Consider the following 19,774-nt stretch of genomic DNA (forward strand, 5'->3'; position numbering starts at 1 on the left):
GACGGAGCCCCCAGGTGCCCCAGGAAAGCCCTTGTTTGGTGGATGTGTTGTGCGTGTACCTCCGCCCAACTCAGGCCGGGTTGTCTCTGAGGGATGACATGAGTAGACGTCGTTCCCTGCTCTCAGTTCCTCCCCCACATACATTCCTCCCCCCCCCCCCCCACACACACACACTGGAAGGACGGCCCCATGGCAATCCTAATTGTCTCCAAGCAGCAGCAGTGGGTGAAGTGCCCGGCAGGCTGCCAAAGCTGGGCTTCCAGGTGTCCCCCTGGCTGATGAGATGACACAGTGACACCGGCCTCGGGCTTCCCCAGATGCATCCAGGACCAGAGACGTCAGTTGTGCACGGTGACTTCCATCTCACTTTGTGAGCACCACAGCCCAGGGGCAGCTGTTCCCGGGCCAGGCCCTCTGCCCTCCTCGCACACATGCTGACCCGGCCTTGGCCAAGGTATGGGGCAGCCTCTCCGGCTCTCGGAGCCTCTTGGCATCTGTCTCCCCACCTCCACACCTGCCAGCCCCTCAGGCCCCGACCACGGCCTCCCTCCCACCCCTCTGAGCTCCTCCTGCCAGATGGCCAGGCCACTCCAGCTGGAACCTGGAGAAGGGGGCCCTCTCCGAGCTCGGGCTTCCGGATGCATGTGACCCCGAGCAGGTTGGAGGCCACCTCAGTTCCTTGGTCCCCCTAAGTTCCCAGAGCTCACGGTGGAGGCAGAAAGGGGGATGGAGCAGGAAGCTGGTTGGGATCCAGCAGCACGTCCACCTTGGGACCAGCAGGGTCTCCTCCTAGGGCCCAGGAGGATCTCCCCCAACGAGTGGGATCCCCCCATCTCCCAGATGGAGAGCCATCTCCTGGGGGGATCTGCAGACAGGCCCACCGGAAGCTCTAGAAGGGTGGAGAAGGGTGGGCGGTCCCGAAAGCTTTAAGTGGTCTGGTTGGGTGAACGGAGCCAGGGGTCAAGGCCAGGGCCTGGGGGTCTGCAGAGGACAGCTTCGAGATAAAGCCGTGCTTAGAGAGGGGAACGGCCATGGCCCACCCGCTGAGACCCTCGTGCTGTGCCCCGTTGACCCCAGGGGCAGCCCCCCTCGGCAGGTTGCCCACAGAGCTCGGGCAGTCCTCCCAGGGCCCCCCGCAAAGTGACCAAGAGGGGACCCCCGTGGGCCTCCACAGGGATGGGGTCGATCTTCTCCTTTTCATATAAATGTGCTGATACGGAGACCAGAGGACCCAGGGGACCGCGTCCTGGCCTCAGGAGCCTGAGTGGGAGGGGGGGTCGCCGGCCCTGAACGGGGGCCCCCAGGTCCTCGGCTCCCCTCTCACCCAGGCCGCTCCCAGCCCGGGCCACCCTGCGGCGGGACCTGCAGGCGCCTGGCCCAGGCCGTCCTGGGGAGGGAGAAAGAGCCGCCAGAGCCCGGAGAAGGTGTAGACCAACACGAGGTGTAGACACCGCTACTCTGGAAACCATGTGCTTTATTTGGAACCTCATTCCAAGGGAACCTCCCCACCCCCCGGGGTCATAGAAAAGCTGCAAACCATGTGGTTTGGTTCAAGGCAATGGCTAAGGGACCGCAGGAGGTCCCTGACCGCTGGGGCCCTCGGCTTCCGGGCCTCAGAATCCCCTGGTCGTCCTGACTCTTAGCCGAACCGGGTCTACGCGGCCGGGACTCCTGCGGTCCTGCTCGACCCGCGGCGGCCTCCTCAGCTGAAGAGTGAGGAAGTGGGGATGGGGCAAAGGCCAGGGGCCCCCTTCAGGGCCAGGCCTCCCCTCCCCGCCGAGGGCCCGCGGCACCGAGCAGTCGCGGCGCACGTGCCCGGACCCATCGCGGCGCTCGGGCGAGGGACCAGGGACGGCCCCGCGCCTCAGTACAGGTCCGCGAAGGGCTTGGAGTAGTTGAACATCAGGTAGTCCATGTAGTAGAAGTCGTAGGTGCGCTGGCGCTGCAGGGCCGAGAGCTGCGTGAAGTAGCGGCGCGCGATCTGCGCCGTGGTCCGGGCCTCCTGCGAGTGCCGGTCCTTGAACCGGGGGAAGGTCAGGTTCCGCGGCGCCCGGATGAGGCTCAGGAAGAAGTTGGCGTCGTCCTCCATGCTCTCAAACTTGCCCACGAAGTCGTAGTCGATGAGGCAGGGGCTGCAGAGGCGGCCGACGTGGTCCCAGTGGATGTCCATGCCCACGGGCCGGTGCACGTCCAGCAGGTACTGGACGAACTCCGGGAAGCGCACGCCCGAGCCCGTCCGCAGGGCCTCCCGGGAGGCGTTGGCCCGGTACCGGGCCAGGATGGCCTTGCCGAACACCGGGTGGTAGTAGCTGTTGGGATGCTCGAACTTGTCGCGGAAGGCGGACACCAGCCTCTCGAAGGGCTCGCGCACGAAGAGCATCTTGGTGTAGGTGCTGAGGCGGTGCAGGATGCCCTGGCGGTCGAAGGTGTCCAGCCGCTTGAGGGCGCTGCCGTAGTGCACGGTGTTGTGCTGGATGTCGGCGGTGGAGGAGGCCAGGCCCGCCAGCACCATGAGCACCCGCTTCCAGTTGGAGCAGCCCGCCTTGGGCACCTCGCAGTACAGCACGCGGTGGCGGTCCTCCACGAAGATGCGGGACACGTGGCGGGGCGTGACGGCCCTGCGGCTGCTGCTGGCCCGGTACTTGGCGCAGGCCTCCCGCATCACCCGCTTGCGCTCCTGCTGGCTCTGCTGCAGGCTGAGCCCGGGGCCGCCCGGCGCCCAGGGTGCCGACTGCGCAAGGGCGCCGGAGGAGGAGCCGTTGGCCGGGACGGCGGCGGCGGCTGGCATTTTCTTGATCAGCAGCCGCCGGCGGCGCTGCCGGGGCCGGAGCCGGGCCCCCGTGTTTAGGGGGGCTTGAGGCCGGCCAGGCCCCAGCAGGCTGAAGCCCCTCGGGGCCTGGCTGGACAAGTCTCGGGGGACCTTCTCTGTAGGCGCCTTCAGGTCACCAGCCTGGGAGCTGGCAGGCGGGAGGTCCTGGGGCAGGAAGAGAAGTGGTTATCAGGGTGCACGGGGCACTGGGGGTCACACGGGTCAGGCCCTCGCTATGGCCGGGGTCCCCGCCCCCTCCGTGGCCTGTGAGGGGAGACACCAGCCGATCCGGAGGACGTGACCCCTCTGGTCGGAGTCCCCGAAAGGCCCCGCCCCTAGCTGGCCAGGGTCTCCCGGCCAGAGGTGCAAGTGTCTTTCCAGCCACGAGATGGCGCAGGCCCCCCAGGAAGCCCTGCCTGGCTTGGGGTGCGGGCAGGGATGGGGGGGCTGGCGGCCTAAGGAGGCTGGCGCGGATTTACTGCCTCTATTAGCACAAGTCCAAAGCCACCAGCTAACAGGAAGGGGAAATTCATGGGTCCAAAGCCCTGGGCTTTGTTCCCAAGGCTCCTGGGAAGGACCGCGCACATTTTTCTTCCCATGAATAGATTCAACACGAGCTCCGGATTTTCTTCCCTGCCCTCCCCATCCGTCCCCAGGCTGCTGGTGCTGAGATTTATCGGACTCTCGGAACTCACGTTGTAGGGCTGCTGCGGCCGGATGCTGAACTTTATTCCTGAAAAGCAGAGAGGACAGTATTAGCAGCGAAGGACCACATGGCTCCCAAAGACCTGCTCACGTGCTCTTGGGGGTTGGGCACACCCCCCCCCCCGCCCCCAGGGCTGGAGGCCACTTGGGGTGGAAAAGGCAGGTCCGGGTGGGAAAGGCTCAGTGTGAGAGCCCCTCCACGCTCCTACCCATACGGAAAATGGGGATGCAGCAAGATGTGGGCCCACTGGCTCCCAGTCGGTGATGACATTGCAGGGTCTCACCTCCCGACGTGACCTGGAAGGTCTCCAGAGGTGCCTACCTGCTCAGTGGAACAGCCGGGAACCACGGAGCGCCACCCCGTCACCCCCGCACAACCTCACTGTCATTAAGGCATGGGGAAAGGACCCTCAGAAAGTCCTATCCATCCTCTCTCTATGCCCCCTTGGCCCTTGCTCTAGTCGACGTGGGCTTTCTGTACTTGGAATACGACACACTCACATCCACCCCCTTGCACACACAGGCAGGGGAGTGGAACACACTCCTTCCCTCGGACTGGGCACTCCCCTAACCTAGGCATCTGCTTTGGGATTTTGGCCGACTCAGCTGGCGCTGGGACTCGGGCATGAGCTGGCCACATCCTGCTCTCCTGCAAAGGGCTGAGCAGAGCCCAGGCACAGAGTGATTGTGCAGCAAGCACCTGTCACTGGAGGGCCATGGAGACAGATCAGTGCACTGCTGACCACACTCCACAATGTCCCCCCTTCCCACCGAGGGGGCCCGTTAGCTAGGCTGGGACTGAAGTCACCTAGGACAATAAGCCCTGGGGAAGTGAGCCTTTGGCCAGAGGGGAGGGTTCTGCTTCATCATCCGGTTTGTTTTGCGGGAGGCCCTAGAAAAGCACAAGGATTTCCTTTGGGGAACCTATTTAGGAGTCTTGGCCTCCTTCCCCCATCCCTGCCTGGCCATTGAGGCACCAGGGGCCCTTCCAGCTTTGCACCATGTCAGTGGCTGTTTGTATTCTGAGACTTTGTCAAAAGCCACAGTCACAATCTAGAACCAGCCAACCTTTACAGAAAAGAAGGCTTGAACTTCCGGTTGGCACGATGGGGGCACACCTGACCGAGTTCTGGCTGCTTCTGGGCTGTGTGAGAGAGATGTTCTGGGGGCCCAGCACATCCCCTGCTGTCTCCGTGTCCTTGGCACAGGTCCAGCGGCTGGAACCCAGCTGGTGAGAGGACAACCAGTCCCTGACCCAGGGACTCTGCCAATTTTTCCATGAGGCCCGGTTTTGTAGGCTCAGCCGTTGCTAAGACCCTGGGCCTATACATCCCCTTCATCTACCAGCTAGTGAGGAGGTGGGGACGCGAGGTCCCCCTGGGAGGGAAAGCCTGCATTCCCTGAGCCTACTGGGAACTTCTTCGAGTTCCAAAGGTGAAACAAAGGTGGAACTTGGGCAGGGTGCATCTTTCCTCTGTTGCAATACTTGGATCCCTTTGGGCTGGGAACAGGGGTGTGCCCTTCCCTGGGCAGAGGACAGAGTGTCCGTATCTTCCTGGGCGTTCCAAAGCTTACGGCAATTTGTGTGTACATGTGCAGGAGCTCTGAAACAGGGCTTCCAGACTCTTCCATGAAGGCTGAGGGGAAGCTCCGTGCAGGACTGGCTGCACTCCTCGGGGTATGGGGTGCAAGCAGTGGGTACTTGACCCTGAGACAGGAGGCCTTTAGAACTGAGTCCCTCACCGGAGTCACTCAGCTCAGAGCCTCCTTCCCTCGTGCCGGCCACCCCCTTGCTTGGCCTCATCCCAGCATGAGCTTCTTGAGCTGATTTCTTTCTGGCACGGGAGGGTTTCCTCCTGCAGCCAGCGATCACAGATCCCTTCAGCAGAAGGGACCCGCGGCACACTCAGCTTTCCTCCACGCTGCTGGGTTTCCTTAATTATTTTCTTCTGGTGATGGCAGCTGGCTCTGCTAAATCACCTCTCCTCCTCAGAGTCTCAGATACAGGAATTTACTCCGCTTGTCAATCCTGTCAACTTGTCAAGGTACGGTGGCGCTTATTTATATTCCTTTTCGGGAGCAAATGAGTCATGCCAGATTTGGCCAGGAGTGGGACTCGGGAGCCGCTCACAAAAGGCACCCTGCCAGCCGGTGGAGCTGGATGAGGATGTGCTTATGGAGATGTCAGGGCCTCCCGCTGTGGCCTCCCGCTGGCACTGTCCTCGCAGCCTGGAGGGCCTGGTGGGCTGTGGGGCCTGTCGCGGGCTTTCCAGGTTGGCCCACTTGAAGGCTGGAGGGAACATCCTTGCTGGACAGACTGTGGGGCTGGGGGTGTCCCTGACCTCTTGGCCACTTTTATCCAATAAATTTAGCCAACGTGGCCACTGTTGCCCCCTTGGAAAAGAAAATTGTCTTGTGGGAAACCCAACAACAGATCTTAGCTAGACCCTGAATTTGCCACAAGCTGTATCTTATCGACTTTTAAACTTACTGTAGCTCATTTGGCAAAGGCTGACCCTATCCCATGTGCCATTTTGGAATAAGGACGGAAACTTAAGGGAGGAAACATAACAGGCTCTTCCCCTTTCCGGGGGGCCCCCCGTCCCTACTTTTTCTGCAGAGGAAGCTACTCTTCCCTGCACGGCTTGGATAAAAGCCAAAGCAAAGACCACCCCTGGCTCGGAGCCCATGAAGGTCAGCAGCCTTGGGCGCCTTGAGGGTGGGGGCTGCGTTCAGCACTCTGGACAGCTCCGGGGGGCGACCCGGGAAGGGCACCTAATAGCCCTGCTGCTGCGACACCCGTGGAGAACCCACCAGAACCGGTGCCATGGGGTGGTGGGGAGGACTCAGCTTCAATATAACCACCAGCAGCCCCTTCCCAGCCCTCGAATGAATGCGCAATCCAGGCAGAAACGGTGGGCTTGCTGAGCAACCTAAGCCACCCACCACCCCTAGCCTCCTGTCCCATCCAATGTCACCGACGCCACCACACGCCTCCGCTGTCTCCCTCACAGCCCCCCACCACCACCCCCAACCCTGCGACAGGGGAATCCCAAGGCCGGTCATGTACATGCTCCATGTCAGCGTCTGAGCTACTTGTCTTCTCCTTTCAACATAATGTTAACAATCTGTGAGGGAGCTCCATCCCCTGCACGGTGGAAAAAAAACAAAAAACAAAAAAACAAACCAACCACTTTCTCTTTCTGGACAGATGACATTTGCAGAGCGGTGGAAACACATGCTGTATGATAAGAGTGAGCATTGGTGAGAATAAACAAGGCATGAGTTATTGGGACTGCCAAGTGGGCTCCACACTGTGAACTCTTCATTGGCTCGGGGTTTTCTTCAGCGTGTTTGACTGAAGAGCTTGCTGGGTTACCTGCCAAGGGGCGGCAAAGGCTGATGATGGTGTCTGTGGCTGGCTTCCTTCCTTCCTTCCTTCCTTCCTTCCTTCCTTCCTTCCTTCCTTCCTTCCTCTTTTTTCATATAAAGATGGAAAATGGATGCATAACCTTTTTTTTTTTTTTAAAGATTCTTAATCTATCCATTGGAGAGAGAGAGAGAGCGCACAGCAGAGGGGAAGGGGCAGCAGGGGGAGATACAAACTCCTTACTGAGTGGGGAGCCTGACATGGGGCTCGGTCCCAGGATCCAGGGACCATGACCCGAGCTGAAGGCAGACATCCAGCTGACTGAGCCACCCAGGCACCCCTCTTTTCTTTATTTATTTATTCGAGAGCAAGTGAGCACGAGTGTGTGTCTGTGTGAGTGGGGAGAGAGGCAGAGGGAGAGAGAGAATCCCCAAGCCGACTCCACTGAGTGTGGAGCCTAACTTGGGGCTCGATCCCAGGACCCTGAGATCAGGACCTGAGCTGAAATCAAAAGTCGGATGCTCAACCGACTGAGCCACCCAGGCACCCCCTGCATGGCCAGTTTCTTATAATTATTAGGCTGCGCAGCCTGGCTCTGGGGCAGAGCTGTGGAGGCGGCTTCACAGGCTGTTGGGGACGGGGCTGCTGCTTACTTCTCTCCAAAGTCACTGCAGGGAGATCTGCTGGGTTCAATTCAAAAGCTCCAATCTCTGATGCCCAGGACCCACTGGGGGTCAGGCTGTGCAGACCAGCAATACCGACATGGGTCAAAACAGGACCCCAGTTCCTAGAAAGGGCTGGAAGTGTCACATGAGCCCTTGCTCGACCATGTTTGGGGAGTGTGACTGCTAATCTGGCTTCTCAAACCCAAGCCCCAGGCCCTGATTGTGGGGAAAGGGTCCTGCCACTCTGAACACTGCGGCCTGGGGGCAGACAGGGCTGTCCCAAAGGGGCCAGCAGGGCCACAGGACACGGGCGTGAGTCCACAGTCCCTGCTCTGTGCAGTTTCAGCTTGTGGTCCTTGGGTCCTCAGACCTACACCCAACTGTGTTTCCTTGCCACCTTCTCCACGTCCTGGGTCTTCTGGTGGCTGAGCCTGTGTGGCCACAGCATCTGTGATGGCTACTCGCGTGCCCCTCAGGCTGGGAAGCTTCCAGGGGGTTCGGCTGGCCTGAGCCAGGGAAGACACTGGAAACGAGGCCCCCGCTGCATCTGGGTTTCCACCATGTGTGAGACACAGAGTCCAAGCTTTGGGCCCACCCAGATTCCCTGGCAGGTGCATCTGGTGGATGAGCAGCATTGCCTTGCTCTGCCCTTTCACGTCCTACTCGGAAAGAAGCAGCTCCTGCACCCAAGGTGTGTGTGCCAGGGTGCAGCCCGCACGGCTGGGTGGTGTCCGGGTCCTCACACGGTGGTGGTGAGCTGCAAGGTGTGAGGCAGGGATGCTGATAGGACAAACTGCAGCCCAGTGGGTCAGGGGAGAAAGCCCTTAGGGAACAGCCAGGCCCCTCACTCCACAGGAAACTTGGAAGGGTTCTGAAGGAGGGGCTCAATTAGTCCTCCATGACTAGAATACATATGGGGGGGCATTTATTTAAAGGAATGGGCTCATGCAGTTTTAGAGGCTGGCAAGTCCGAAGCCTGCAGGAGGTCAGCAGGTTGGAGACGCAGGGAAGAGTCTGAGGGTGAACTCCTTCCTCCTTGGAGGACCAGTCTTTCCTCTTAAGGCCTTCAACTGATTGGATGAGGCCCACCCACATGGTGGTTAATCTGCTTCACTCGGAGTCTACTGACTTAAATATTAACCCCATCGAAAAAAACACACCTTCACGGTAACATCGGGACTAGTGTTTGACCAAACATCTGGGCACTATAACTCCGTCGAGTCGACACAGAATCAACCATCACAAGGGGTACACTGGTTTTTTGAGGCTCGCAGTAGCAAAGTACCACAAGGCTGGTATTTTAAGCCATTAAAATAACATTCATCCTCTCACAGTTCTGGAGGCTATGCCTGAAATGAAAGTGTCAGCAGGGCCGTGTTCCCTCCGCAGACTCTTCTAGCTTCTGGCAGCCCCAGATGTTCCCTGGCTGGTGGCCACTGAAGTCTAGCCTCTGTTCCCACCCGCACGCGGCTGTCTTCCCTTCCCTTGTGTGCCTGTCCCTTTTCTTCTTCTTCCAAGGACATCATTTTGAATTAGGACCCACCCTAACGAGCTCATCCGAATCTGAAGACATCTGCAAAGACTCTATAACGTCACCCAGGAGTTGGGACTTCAACATAATTGAAAGGGACACACAATTCAACCCATAACATGGGGGTGTGACTTCGGAGGGCTTTAAGGGCACTGTGGGGGAGGGCCAGGAACAGCCCGGAGGAGGTAAGAAAATACTTCCCCAGCTAGGCTGGGTGATCCGATCAGTGGTGAAGGACTGTGTAAACTCTCCATGTTCTTGGGCAGGGACCATGTCTCCTCTGTGTGTGTCAATCTGGCAACACGCCTGGCACACAGCAGGAGCTCAATAAATGTTCTTGAAAAGGCTGACGCTGGCTGGATGGAGAGCCACCCCTGGAGGTGAGGATGGGTTTGGAATTCTGCCAGCAGGAGTGGCCCAGGGTTCCGGCTGGAGCCCGCCAGCCCCTGGAGGAGCTGCTCCCCTCAGCCCGGCAGCCTGGGAAAGGTCTGGGAGTCTGGACAGCGGCTGCCAGCATGTGGCAAGATGCAGACAGGAGCTGCCCAGGCTGAGGGGTCTGTGCACCCCCACCCAGGCAGTGTGGTCAGATCTACAATGCACCCCACTGGCTGCCTCCCATTGCCACCCGTGGGGCACTGGGGGGCACGGGGACAGGGCCTGTGGCCTGCGGGCGGCCACACCTCTTCTGGCTTTTCTCCCACAGCTCGGACTCTGCCCTTTGGAGCGGCATCCCCCCCCCCATCGGCCTCGATGCCTCATTGTGAGCTGCTCCCTTCCTCTGGGCAGGTTGTTAATTTATGCAGATGAGATGCAAAACTGAAGTTTAAACACACTCAGCAATTAGCGGGCAGCCTGGACTCGAGGCACAGAATTCAGATGCAAGGAGCCTCACCGAAGGGTCTTAAATTCTCACTTGTGATCACAGGAAAATCCAACTCATTAAATTCTCTGCTCGGCCTCCGTGCTTGGCCAGGAGACCAGCCTCAGCCACAGCCATGCCCACCTCTGCTGGCCCGGGCCCAGGGCAGGAAGACGGGGCTCCCAGAGGCTCTGTGGTCGGAGTGCGGGCCCGGGGCAGGGGCAGGAGGCCCAGGGCAGGGGCAGGAGGCCCTGAGCAGAGGCAGGAGGCCCTGGGCAGAGGCAGGAGGTCCGGGGCAGGGGCAGGAGGCCCGGGGCAGGGGCAGGAGGCCCAGGGCAGGGGCAGGAGGCCCTGGGCAGAGGCAGGAGGTCCGGGGCAGGGGCAGGAGGCCCGGGGCAGGGGCAGGAGGCCCTGGGCAGAGGCAGGAGGCCCGGGGCAGAGGCAGGAGGCCCGGGGGCAGTGGCAGGAGGCCCTGGGCAGAGGCAGGAGGCCCGAGGCAGAGGCAGGAGGCCCGGGGCAGAGGCAGGAGGCCCGGGACAGTGGCAGGAGGCCCGGGGCAGTGGCAGGAGGCCCGGGGCAGAGGCAGGAGGCCCGGGGCAGTGGCAGGAGGCCCTGGGCAGAGGCAGGAGGCCCGGGGCAGAGGCAGGAGGCCCGGGGGCAGTGGCAGGAGGCCCTGGGCAGAGGCAGGAGGTCCGGGGCAGAGGCAGGAGGCCCGGGGCAGAGGCAGGAGGCCCTGGGCAGAGGCAGGAGGCCCGGGGCAGTGGCAGGAGGCCCGGGGCAGTGGCAGGAGGCCCGGGGCAGAGGCAGGAGGCCCGAGGCAGAGGCAGAAGGCCCTGAGCAGAGGCAGGAGGCCCTGGCCAGAGGCAGGAGGCCCGGGGCAGAGGCAGGAGGCCGCCGGGGGTGCTCCTGGGCAGGGCAGTGGGCACCTCCACAGGCCCCTCTCCTCCTGCCTCAGCCTCTGTGGGTGGGCTTCTCCCAGTTGCTTCAAGACACAGTAACCCCTGACCCTTGGCTTCCCCTCCCTTCGCCTGGAGACTCAGCTCTGAGTAGCAGCTTGTACCAAGGGGTCCTATATTCTAAAAGAAACGAGAGCAAGAGCACAGCTGTGTGACCTTGGACAAACCCCTTGGCTTCAGTGAACCTTCGTTCCCTCATCTGTAAGATGGGATAAAAAAACACCATTTCCCTAAACGTGCAAATGCAACATACACGGTGCTTGGCACAGAGAGCGCCCGTGGGAGGGAAGCTGCCGCTTCCCGGGGTCCCTAGCTCCGGTCCCCTCGGCCCTCGGTAGCGGCTGAGCTTCTCTGAGCCCGGCTCCTGCGCAGCGGGGACTCTGGGACCCGCCTGCCGAGGACAGAAGTGCGAATCTTCCCGACTCGGGCTGATGGGCACCTGACGGCTCCGACCACTGCTTGTTTTGTTTAGCGATTCCACTCCCCGGCCTCCGTGATTAGGATCCAGGATTCAACCGGGTAGTTCCCCGTCAGCCCAGCCGTGGCTGCGAATTCCCCTGCAGCCGTCAGCGTGGGGCCTCGGCACTGCCTGTCAGTCAGCCAGCCGGCGAGCCGGTCTGCAAGCCCAACAGCTGTCCTGCTGCTCCACAGCCACCCGTCTGCCCATCCTCCGGGGTGCGATGTCCCTGAGCGCTCCCCCCACCAGCCCGTACGCCTGCCTGCCCACAGGGAGGGGTCCCCAGCTCCTGCTCCAAAGCCCTCCTCTGTCAGAGCTGGGGGGTGATTCCTGCCACGATCGGGGGTTTGCACAGCTCCCCCCAATGGGTGCCGTGCACTGCACTGGACCCCCGCATGTGCGTGTCACATGGAACCGATGTGCATACCGAGGGTTGCATCATGCCATCTGCGCATGCATCCCGGGGCGTGCTGCGTGGGCAGCATGCGTGTTCACGTCTGTACACAGTCGCTGAGCGTACATGGCACATGTGGGGGACGTGCCTCTCCTCCCTTCATGTGTTATTTCAACACACGAGCCTGGAGGGATTAGCAGGAGCTCCTGGAAGCTGCTGCAGAGGAGAAGGAACCAAGCCCATGACACTCGCTGGCAAGGCCGCGGGGCCCCCTGGTGGCCGTCCCTGCCTCCCCTGCGGTGTGTTGGCGAGATCAGGTGACCGAGCAGTCACGCTGGCCAGCACCCTCTGTCCACTCGCTCCACGCCAACTGAGCACCTGTATGTGCCAGGAAGTGTCTCATACACTGGTGACAGTGTCTTGGCCACCAATGGGACAGTCATGGCCCTGCCCTCCTGGGGCTTACAGTCTAGCAAGGAAACGAGGCACTGCACAGCAATGCCACATGCAGTGGCAGCAATGGGGTGAGCAGCAGGCGGCGGGGGGCAGGGGATGTCAGCAAGTCCAGGGCATCGGGGGACGCCTCCCTAAGGTAGTGACAGCTAATTGGCATCTGGGTGTAATGAGAGCTTTCCTGGTAGAAATGGGCCTTACGGGTGAAGGGACATGGACACTGAAGGGACATGGAAACTGAAGGGACACGGAACCTGAAGGGACACAGAGACTGAAGGGTGTCAAGAAATGGCAGGCCTGGGGCACCTGGGTGGCTCAGTGGTTGAGCGTCTGCCTTTGGCTCAGGGTGCGATCCTGGGGTCCTGGGATCGAGTCCTGTATCTGGCTCCCCGCAGGGACCCTGCTTCTCCCTCTGCCTGTGTCTCTGTCTCTCATGAATAAACAAAATCTTTTAAAAGAAGAAAAAAGGGCAGCCCCGGTGGCCCAGCGGTTTAGCGCCACCTTCAGCCGGGGGTGTGGTCCTGGAGACCCGGGATCGAGTCCCGCATTGGGCTCCCTGCATGGAGCCTGCTTCTCCCTCTGTCTGTGTCTCTGCCTCTCTCTTTCTCTCTGTGTCTGTCGTGAATAAATAAATAAATTCTTTAAAAAATAAAAAATAAAAAAATAAAAGAAGAAAAAAGAAGGAAATGGTAGGACTTTGTGGCTGGCAGGGGCAGCAAGCAAGGGCCCTCTGGTCCTGACACGGACACCTGATCTTATCTCTTAAGGCCCAATGGAAGTCTACAAAGGCTTTAAGCTAGGAGCTATCTTGAATTTAAGGACCATTCTGACATGAAGAACTGAAGACAGAAGCAGAAAGGCTGGTGGGCTGGTGGTGTTGCCACTGTCTGGGGTGGAGACAGACGTCCAAGGCCTGGCTCCCCCCCGGTGGTGATGGTCGAGGGAGGAGGAAGACGTGAGGAAGACCTCAGGGAGCATAAGCAGGGCGGTGTGCTGGTGACGGTTCCCTGGACGGTGGGGAGGACCTGGTCTGTAGTGTTTGCTGCTTCCTGTGGTGTAAACACCTCCTCGGCAGATTTCAAGCCACTTAGGTGAAATGGGGCTGGGCCCTCGGGGACTGGCACAAGCCAGGGCCTGTAGGCCGCTGGGTCAGTACCACTTGGGGACTGCCCGGTCGCAGACTAAGGCACATTCTGGTTTCTGGAGCCGTTTCCTGAGAGGGGGAGCGGATCCTCATTGGGTTTGAGATGCCCGAGGGCCTCCGAGTATAGAGGTCCAGAGGGCAGGGGCGATGCGCTGGGGCAGACGTGCGTGTGCAGGAGCGCAGGCCTGTGGCTGCCCAGGGCCCGCTGAGGGCGGAGAGCCGGCAGGGAGGACAGGGTCCAGGCCGCGGGCAGCCCATCCCCGGGGCCCCAGCAGCAGGCCCGGCCCGAGGCCAGAGCCCCCGGGAGCCCCGGCTCAGTGTCTGGGCTGGGGACCGGGTCAAGCGGGACTCCTCCCATTTGGCTGTCGGGAGTCTAATTTGGCTTAAGTATTGATGAATTCCTACTAGGGGTTTCCAAGAAATAAAAAGGAGCGCGTCACGCTGGAGCCTGAAACAGAGAGGGCTGCCTGTTTGCGGGGAAAGTGCCAGCAACATCAACTGGCCCGGCCCCGTGACAGGTGCTCCTTGGCTGGAACCCGGTGAGGCCATCGGAGGCCGCCGGCGGGGCAGCCTCATTACTGTGGTGGCCCAGGCACAAGATAATGATCGGCCCAGCTCTAGCTGGCTCCAGGATGTGTCGCTCCGGCTGTGGCGTCAATTACTGAGCTGGCCTGTGGCTGTCAGACCCGTCACAGCTGCTGCTTTAGATACCCCGAGAGCCACAGAAGTGAATCTATTCCAGCTGATGCTTCCCTGGAGCACCCCCTTCCCCAGCAGCCCTGAACCTGAGGCAAGAGCCGCTTGGTCCTCAGGGAGGCACTCCAGGCCCCCCACCGGCCCCCACCCAGGGGAGAGGGGGTCAGGATCCCAGAGGTGGGGCCTCAAGGGGGCTGAGGAGCCTGACCCCCTCCCCTGGGGGAGGTGGGGCTGCAAGGGGGCTGCCCAGGGGCTCGGGGATGGATGCTCCGGTTGGTTCTCGGAAGATGCCCCGGAGGCCGTGTACACGCAGTCAAAACTATCCGCAGATTATACCCCAAGGGGCCCCGAGACTGGCCAGTGAGCCCTCGTCCCCGGCCGGTCCCCAGCAACGTGCACGGGCAGCTGCAGCTCCGGGCTCTCCTCCAGGCCACAGAGATCTCTGAATGGCGACTGCATTTCAGGGGTCATCCCGCGTGTCCCCGAGCAGCACAGAACCTCTGGCGATCACAGTTTGCAAGAGGAAGCCTGGAGCTGCTTGGAGCTGCTCGGAGCTGCTCGGAGCCCTCGGGGGTTGGGGGGCCCGGGCAGTCAATCCAGGTGATCCCTGCCACGGGTCTGGGTAGCTGCAGTCCACGTGGGAGACAGGAGGGGACGCCCAGGGCAAGGCCTGAGCGTCAAGTCAGGTCCGGCCAAGGACTGGGCCACCAGCAGCTCAGGAAGCCTCTGGCCGGCTTCTCTCAGGGGCGAGGCCTGGACTGCGGCGTTAATCTCGGCCTTGGTGGGTGCTGACTGTGGGGACCCACCGTCCCTGGATATCTAGCCAACACCCACCTCCTCTCCCTTCTGGCTGGCCTGACCTTGGCTCTGTGCAGCCCGGCGCCTTGGGGGCCACACTGGGCTGGCTGTGGGCTGACCCCAGCAACCCCGGGCCATCCTGGGGAGCACACATCCTATCCTCTCACGGCCCCACCACAGCGTGCTGGCTGGGCTCCACACCGGGCATCACACGCTCCCGCAAAGACCCACAGATCCCTTGCCCCACCTCCCCCCGGCTCACAGAAGGTAACTGGTTCAGGGGCACTGACTGTGTGGCTGGGATACGAGGGGACAGACGGCAGAGAGGCCCTGCAGGCTGTATCTTCGAGGGTCCTTCTGGAGGCAAGTGGGGAACGGAGAGAAAGGTAAAGCCTAAAGAAGGGGCAAAATCAGGTGGGGTTCTTGCATCCTAGTGCAGGTGAGGGATGGGGGTGCCTGAGCTCAGGTAGTGCAGGGAGATGAGAAAGAGGGGGAGTGCTGTAGGGCTTGGGGAGTCGGGGTGTGAGGGGGAGGGCACAAAAACACCTGCCCCCCACCTGCTGTCAGAGGGAGTCCAGGGGGGACAGATAAGTAGAGGAGTTAGGCCACATGGACCCCGCGACACGAGGGGCTCCCAGCGAGGAGCTCCCAGCTGGAAAACAGTGCGGAGCGTGGGTAAAAACTGTCCGGCCACAAACCAGGCATCCCGGCCCCCCGACTTCCAACATCCTTGAAACGCGCAGTCAACATAACGCCGCATAACAACACCCTCATTAGCTCTGAGCACAGGAATATTAAGTAGAACCAAACCCTGGAAATGTCATCCCGGATTTTCACAATTGTCATGTGCGCTGAGAATTTGCCAAAGTCTTTAAGGCAATCCCTCAGCTGAGGCCCTCAGGCCCCTCCCCTCTCGGGCATTTTGGGGATGCCTCCCTAACTAGGAGAGGCACCATCTGCCGGGACCTGGGGAGCCCTGTCCTGAGCTCCCTGGACCTTCCCTTCAAGCTCAGCAGGTGTCTCCTGGAAATCGGATGCTCCGGTCTTGCACATAGAATACGGTCCCGTGTAACGGCTGCTCCACGGTGGCGGGGGTCTCTGTGCAAGGAGAGCTGAAGACAGTTCCGAGCTGCTCCCCTGCCTCCTTTGAAGTGCCACCAGCGGCAGCTCTCAGGGCGACGCAAGCCATCCCAGGCTGGGAGACGGCCCCACCCGCTGCGGGCTCTTCCTGCGGAATGAAGGCTCCCGTCCGTCCGGATTGCCCGGCGTGCATTTGGGGCATGTCTTTGCAGTCGCACGGAGCCTATTCCAAGGGACAAAAGCAGCTGGGCTTGTGCCTTTGGCTTGCCGCGCCTGTGTGTGGTTGCAGATGAGGGGCTGCCCGTGGACGCGTGTGTTCGGGGCCGACCTCTCTAGAATGAATGATTCGCTGGCTGGGTGAGGGCCGCTCAGCCCACCGAGGCATCTTCTGCAGAATTAAACGTCATTCCTTCTAATGACTTGATTTATGTCTGGAGGTTTACAGCTGCAAACAAAATACCGTGATGATGGCAATAAATCACACCGGGGGAGCTTACCACGGCAACGAGCATGTTTTGTGTTTGTTAGGGAGGAGGTCACAGAGTGAGGGGTGCTGTGTAATGGCACAGGTGGGGCGGGGGGCATAGGACGCATGGGGGGTGTGGACGGGGCAGCAGGCTTTGAACGCCTGAGGCTTTTGTGAGACTTCATGGTTGGGAGACGGTGGGGAAGAGCTAGAAATGTACCGAAAGGGCACTCTCCTGGGTGCTGGGGGCAGCGCACGGGTGGGGGGACCCCCTGGGGGCGTCATTTCCAGCCTTCGGCCACTGTCTGCCCTGCCACACCCCTAACTGGGAGCGTGCGGTCAGGGCAAGGCATCCTCTCGAGGGTTACGCCTTTCCTCTGCGCTCAGGACAGCTTCTGGAACATGCCGAGGCCACCCTTCTCCAGTCTGCCGCCCCGTCTTGGGTGGGGAGAGGCCTGCCGGGCCGGGCGAGGGCAGTTCTGCAGCCCTGAGCTCCTCGGGAGAACGAGGGCCAACCTGGCCGCAGGCAGGTGCCCCCCGCTGCCTTCTCTCACTCCAACCCTCGCAGGGGGTGATCTCGCCTGCGCAGAGGCCTCCCGGGACGCTGGGGTCGATCTCAAGGTTCAGGAAGAAACTGGCAGCCCTGCTTCCCCGGGGCCCGCCCTCGGCTCACACGCTGTCACTCGGGCCCCCAACATCTGGCCCCGGCTGGCCCCGGGAGCAGGGCAGAGGCTGGAGATGGCGTGGGAAGACCCTCGGGGGACCACCACAGGGCAGCGGCACTGTCCCCCCCAAACCAGCTCAAGCTCCCATCTGGCCAGAAGTCCATGAGAGCAGGAGCCTCCTCATTGGTGAAATGCCCTGGGACACAGGATGGGAAGAGGTGGGACGGGTCAAGTTTCAGGGAAGGCCTATTCGTCCCCAGGGGGACACGGCTGCTCTCCGGGCCCACGTGCTGTCCCCGTCAGGCAGGGACGTGTTCACACAAGAGCCCACGGCCTAAAATGCCACATCAGAGACATTCCTGCCTCTAAGGAGTCAGGATACAGGGGGACTCAGGGATGCTGGGCACAGAGCGTGTGGCCCCAGCCCCTGCTCAGGGCACGGCTAACTGGGGGGTGTGGGTGTGGGTATCAGGGTAGAGGGAGGCTCGTGTGTTGTGCAAGACGTGTCTTCCATGTAGATGTGATGGAGCACAGGGATGGTGATGGGGAGATGGCCCCCCAGGGGACACATTGGCCGCAGCTAGGCTGGTGGGTGGATGGTGGACGGGTGGATGGATGGTGAGTGGGTGACAGGTGGATGGTGGGTGACAGGTGGATGGTGGGTGGGTGGATGGTGAGTAGATGACAGGTGGATGGTGGGTGACAGGTGGATGGTGAGTGGGTGACAGGTGGATGGCAGGTGACAGGTGGATGGTAGGCGGGTGGATGGATGGTGAGTGGGTGACAGGTGGATGGCAGGTGACAGGTGGATGGTGGGTGGGTGGATGGATGGTGAGGGGGTGACAGGTGGATGGCAGGTGACAGGTGGATGGTGGGCGGGTGGATGGATGGTGAGGGGGTGACAGGTGGATGGCAGGTGACAGGTGGATGGTGGGTGGGTGGATGGATGGTGAGTGGGTGACAGGTGGATGGTGGGCAGATGGTTCGAGGTCCAGAGGAAAGAATCTGAAATGGAGGCCAGGCAAACGCAAGGGCTGGACAGGTGGGTAGCTGGACAGGAGACGGGTGGGGAAGCCACACCCCACAGACAGGCCCTAGTCCAGCCCCACTGGCTAAACGTGCAACCTCTAGTTGTGCCTTCCTTCTGGGCAAGAGGGACAAGAAGCCCAAGCCTTCCTGACCATCTTTGGCTCTCCTGGAGGTGGCACAGGTGGCAGCTGCCAACCGGAGGTAAGCCAGGTTCCCCAGCGGTCCCCCTTGAGCCCCGAGAGTACATCTCTGGCCGCTGCAGAAAACTTCCCTTTCCCCCGAACCCTGGAAGCAATCTCCAACGCCAGAAGACAAAGAAAGCTCCGTCCATCTTTGATTAAAACAAAGGAAAAAAAAAAAAAAAAGAATTGTTTGTTTTCTAAAGTCTGGCAAATTTTGATAATGAAACCTTTAGAATGTATAATACCGAAACCTTTCTAATTCCAGGCAGATAAGGGATAATGGTAACGTATTTCAACTTCAGAAGCAAAGAAATAACCTTTTATCACCTAATTTAACGATGTTACTGGGAAAATATGTTAGGAGAATGTAAAATGCTATTTAAATGATAAAATATGCTGCCTTGGATGGCAGGGATTTTAATTGCCACAATCAGAATCCAAACACGCTTCCACGCCAGGCCTGACAGACACGGCTAACGACGGGGTCCGTGACGAGGCGCCGCACGGGGGGTCAGCATCGACGAGGCCGCCTCCCCCGGGAACGGCCCAAACCCGACAGCTGTCGCGGCCGTGCGGGGCTCGTCAACATCCTTGCCTTGTGAAGTATGAATCGGCTCGGATATTAATATTAATCTGCCAACACATTAATATTAACCAGTTAATATATATACTTCCCATGACAACAAGGGATGAAGGAATCTTCTTATGTGCTGGATCACGGAACAGGGACTATCCCAGTGCACTTCCTCGGGACGCGCGGCCTACAGGCGCCTGCGCCTCTTAGGGGTGTCGTCTCGGCGGAGATCGGACCTGGGGTGCACACGGGGGGCAAACTCACAGGCAGGGACAGCGAATTCCTGTCCAAGGGGCGGGGAGAGGGTTGTCCCCTAGTCGGTGAGAAGCTTGGTGGGAGGGTGGTGGGTGCAGCCCTTGTGCATGGGATGCAGGCTGTAGAACCTTCCTGGGGAACCAGGAACCGGGCCCCCGACTGCTCACAGCAGGACAACTCTGCCCCAACCCCAACCCCTACCCCAACCCACCTGGCCCTGGGGGAAGGGTAAGCGTTGCTTCTGTAACTGCTCACCTGGGACCCGGTGGGTGCCCCAGGACAGAAGGGCCAGACAAAGACATGTTCTGGACTGTTCCGCGCATCAGCAGGGGCTGGTTTTACTGTCCCTGTTTTGCGTGAGGCCGTCTCAGAGAGGTGGGGTGGCCTGCCCCGGTCCACAGCGCTGGCTCGGGGGAGAGGGACGAGCCGGGGTCCAGGCCAGACCCGACTCTGCGTGCCCCTGTCCTCACCCAGCGGGGGGGTCACTGCAGGTCCCATGCAGCTGTCCGTTCTCACGGGCACCAGCTTCTTGGCCTCAGGCTGCCCACGTCGGGGGCGGGGGGCAGCATGTTGGGCGGTGGCAGGGGGGACCCCCCCCCCCGCCCCACAGAGGCACAAGGCAGAGCTCTCTCAGTGGAGGGTCACCCTCCCGCGGGCTCCCTTGCAGCCTCCACCGGCAGAGGCGC

General features: G+C 60.8%; 1 protein-coding gene across 5 annotated transcripts in view; it reads right to left on the reverse strand.

Moving 5' to 3' along the window:
- Positions 1 to 1,454: 1,454 nt before the first annotated feature.
- CHST8 (carbohydrate sulfotransferase 8) overlaps positions 1,455 to 19,774 on the reverse strand; it is a 129,085-nt gene continuing 110,765 nt past the window's right edge. For all 5 annotated transcript variants that reach the window (XM_072782245.1, XM_072782247.1, XM_072782250.1 and 2 more), the window contains 2 exons: positions 3,505 to 3,542; positions 1,455 to 2,974 (listed from right to left, as the gene is read on the reverse strand). In XM_072782245.1, coding sequence (XP_072638346.1) covers positions 1,865 to 2,974; positions 3,505 to 3,542 — 1,148 coding nt within the window. In that variant the 3' untranslated portion in view covers positions 1,455 to 1,864. The remainder of the gene's footprint in view (positions 2,975 to 3,504; positions 3,543 to 19,774) is intronic.

The sequence above is a fragment of the Canis lupus genome, chromosome 1 (genome assembly GCF_048164855.1).
Source record: "Canis lupus baileyi chromosome 1, mCanLup2.hap1, whole genome shotgun sequence".
In the NCBI taxonomy this organism is placed as follows: Eukaryota; Metazoa; Chordata; class Mammalia; order Carnivora; family Canidae; genus Canis; species Canis lupus.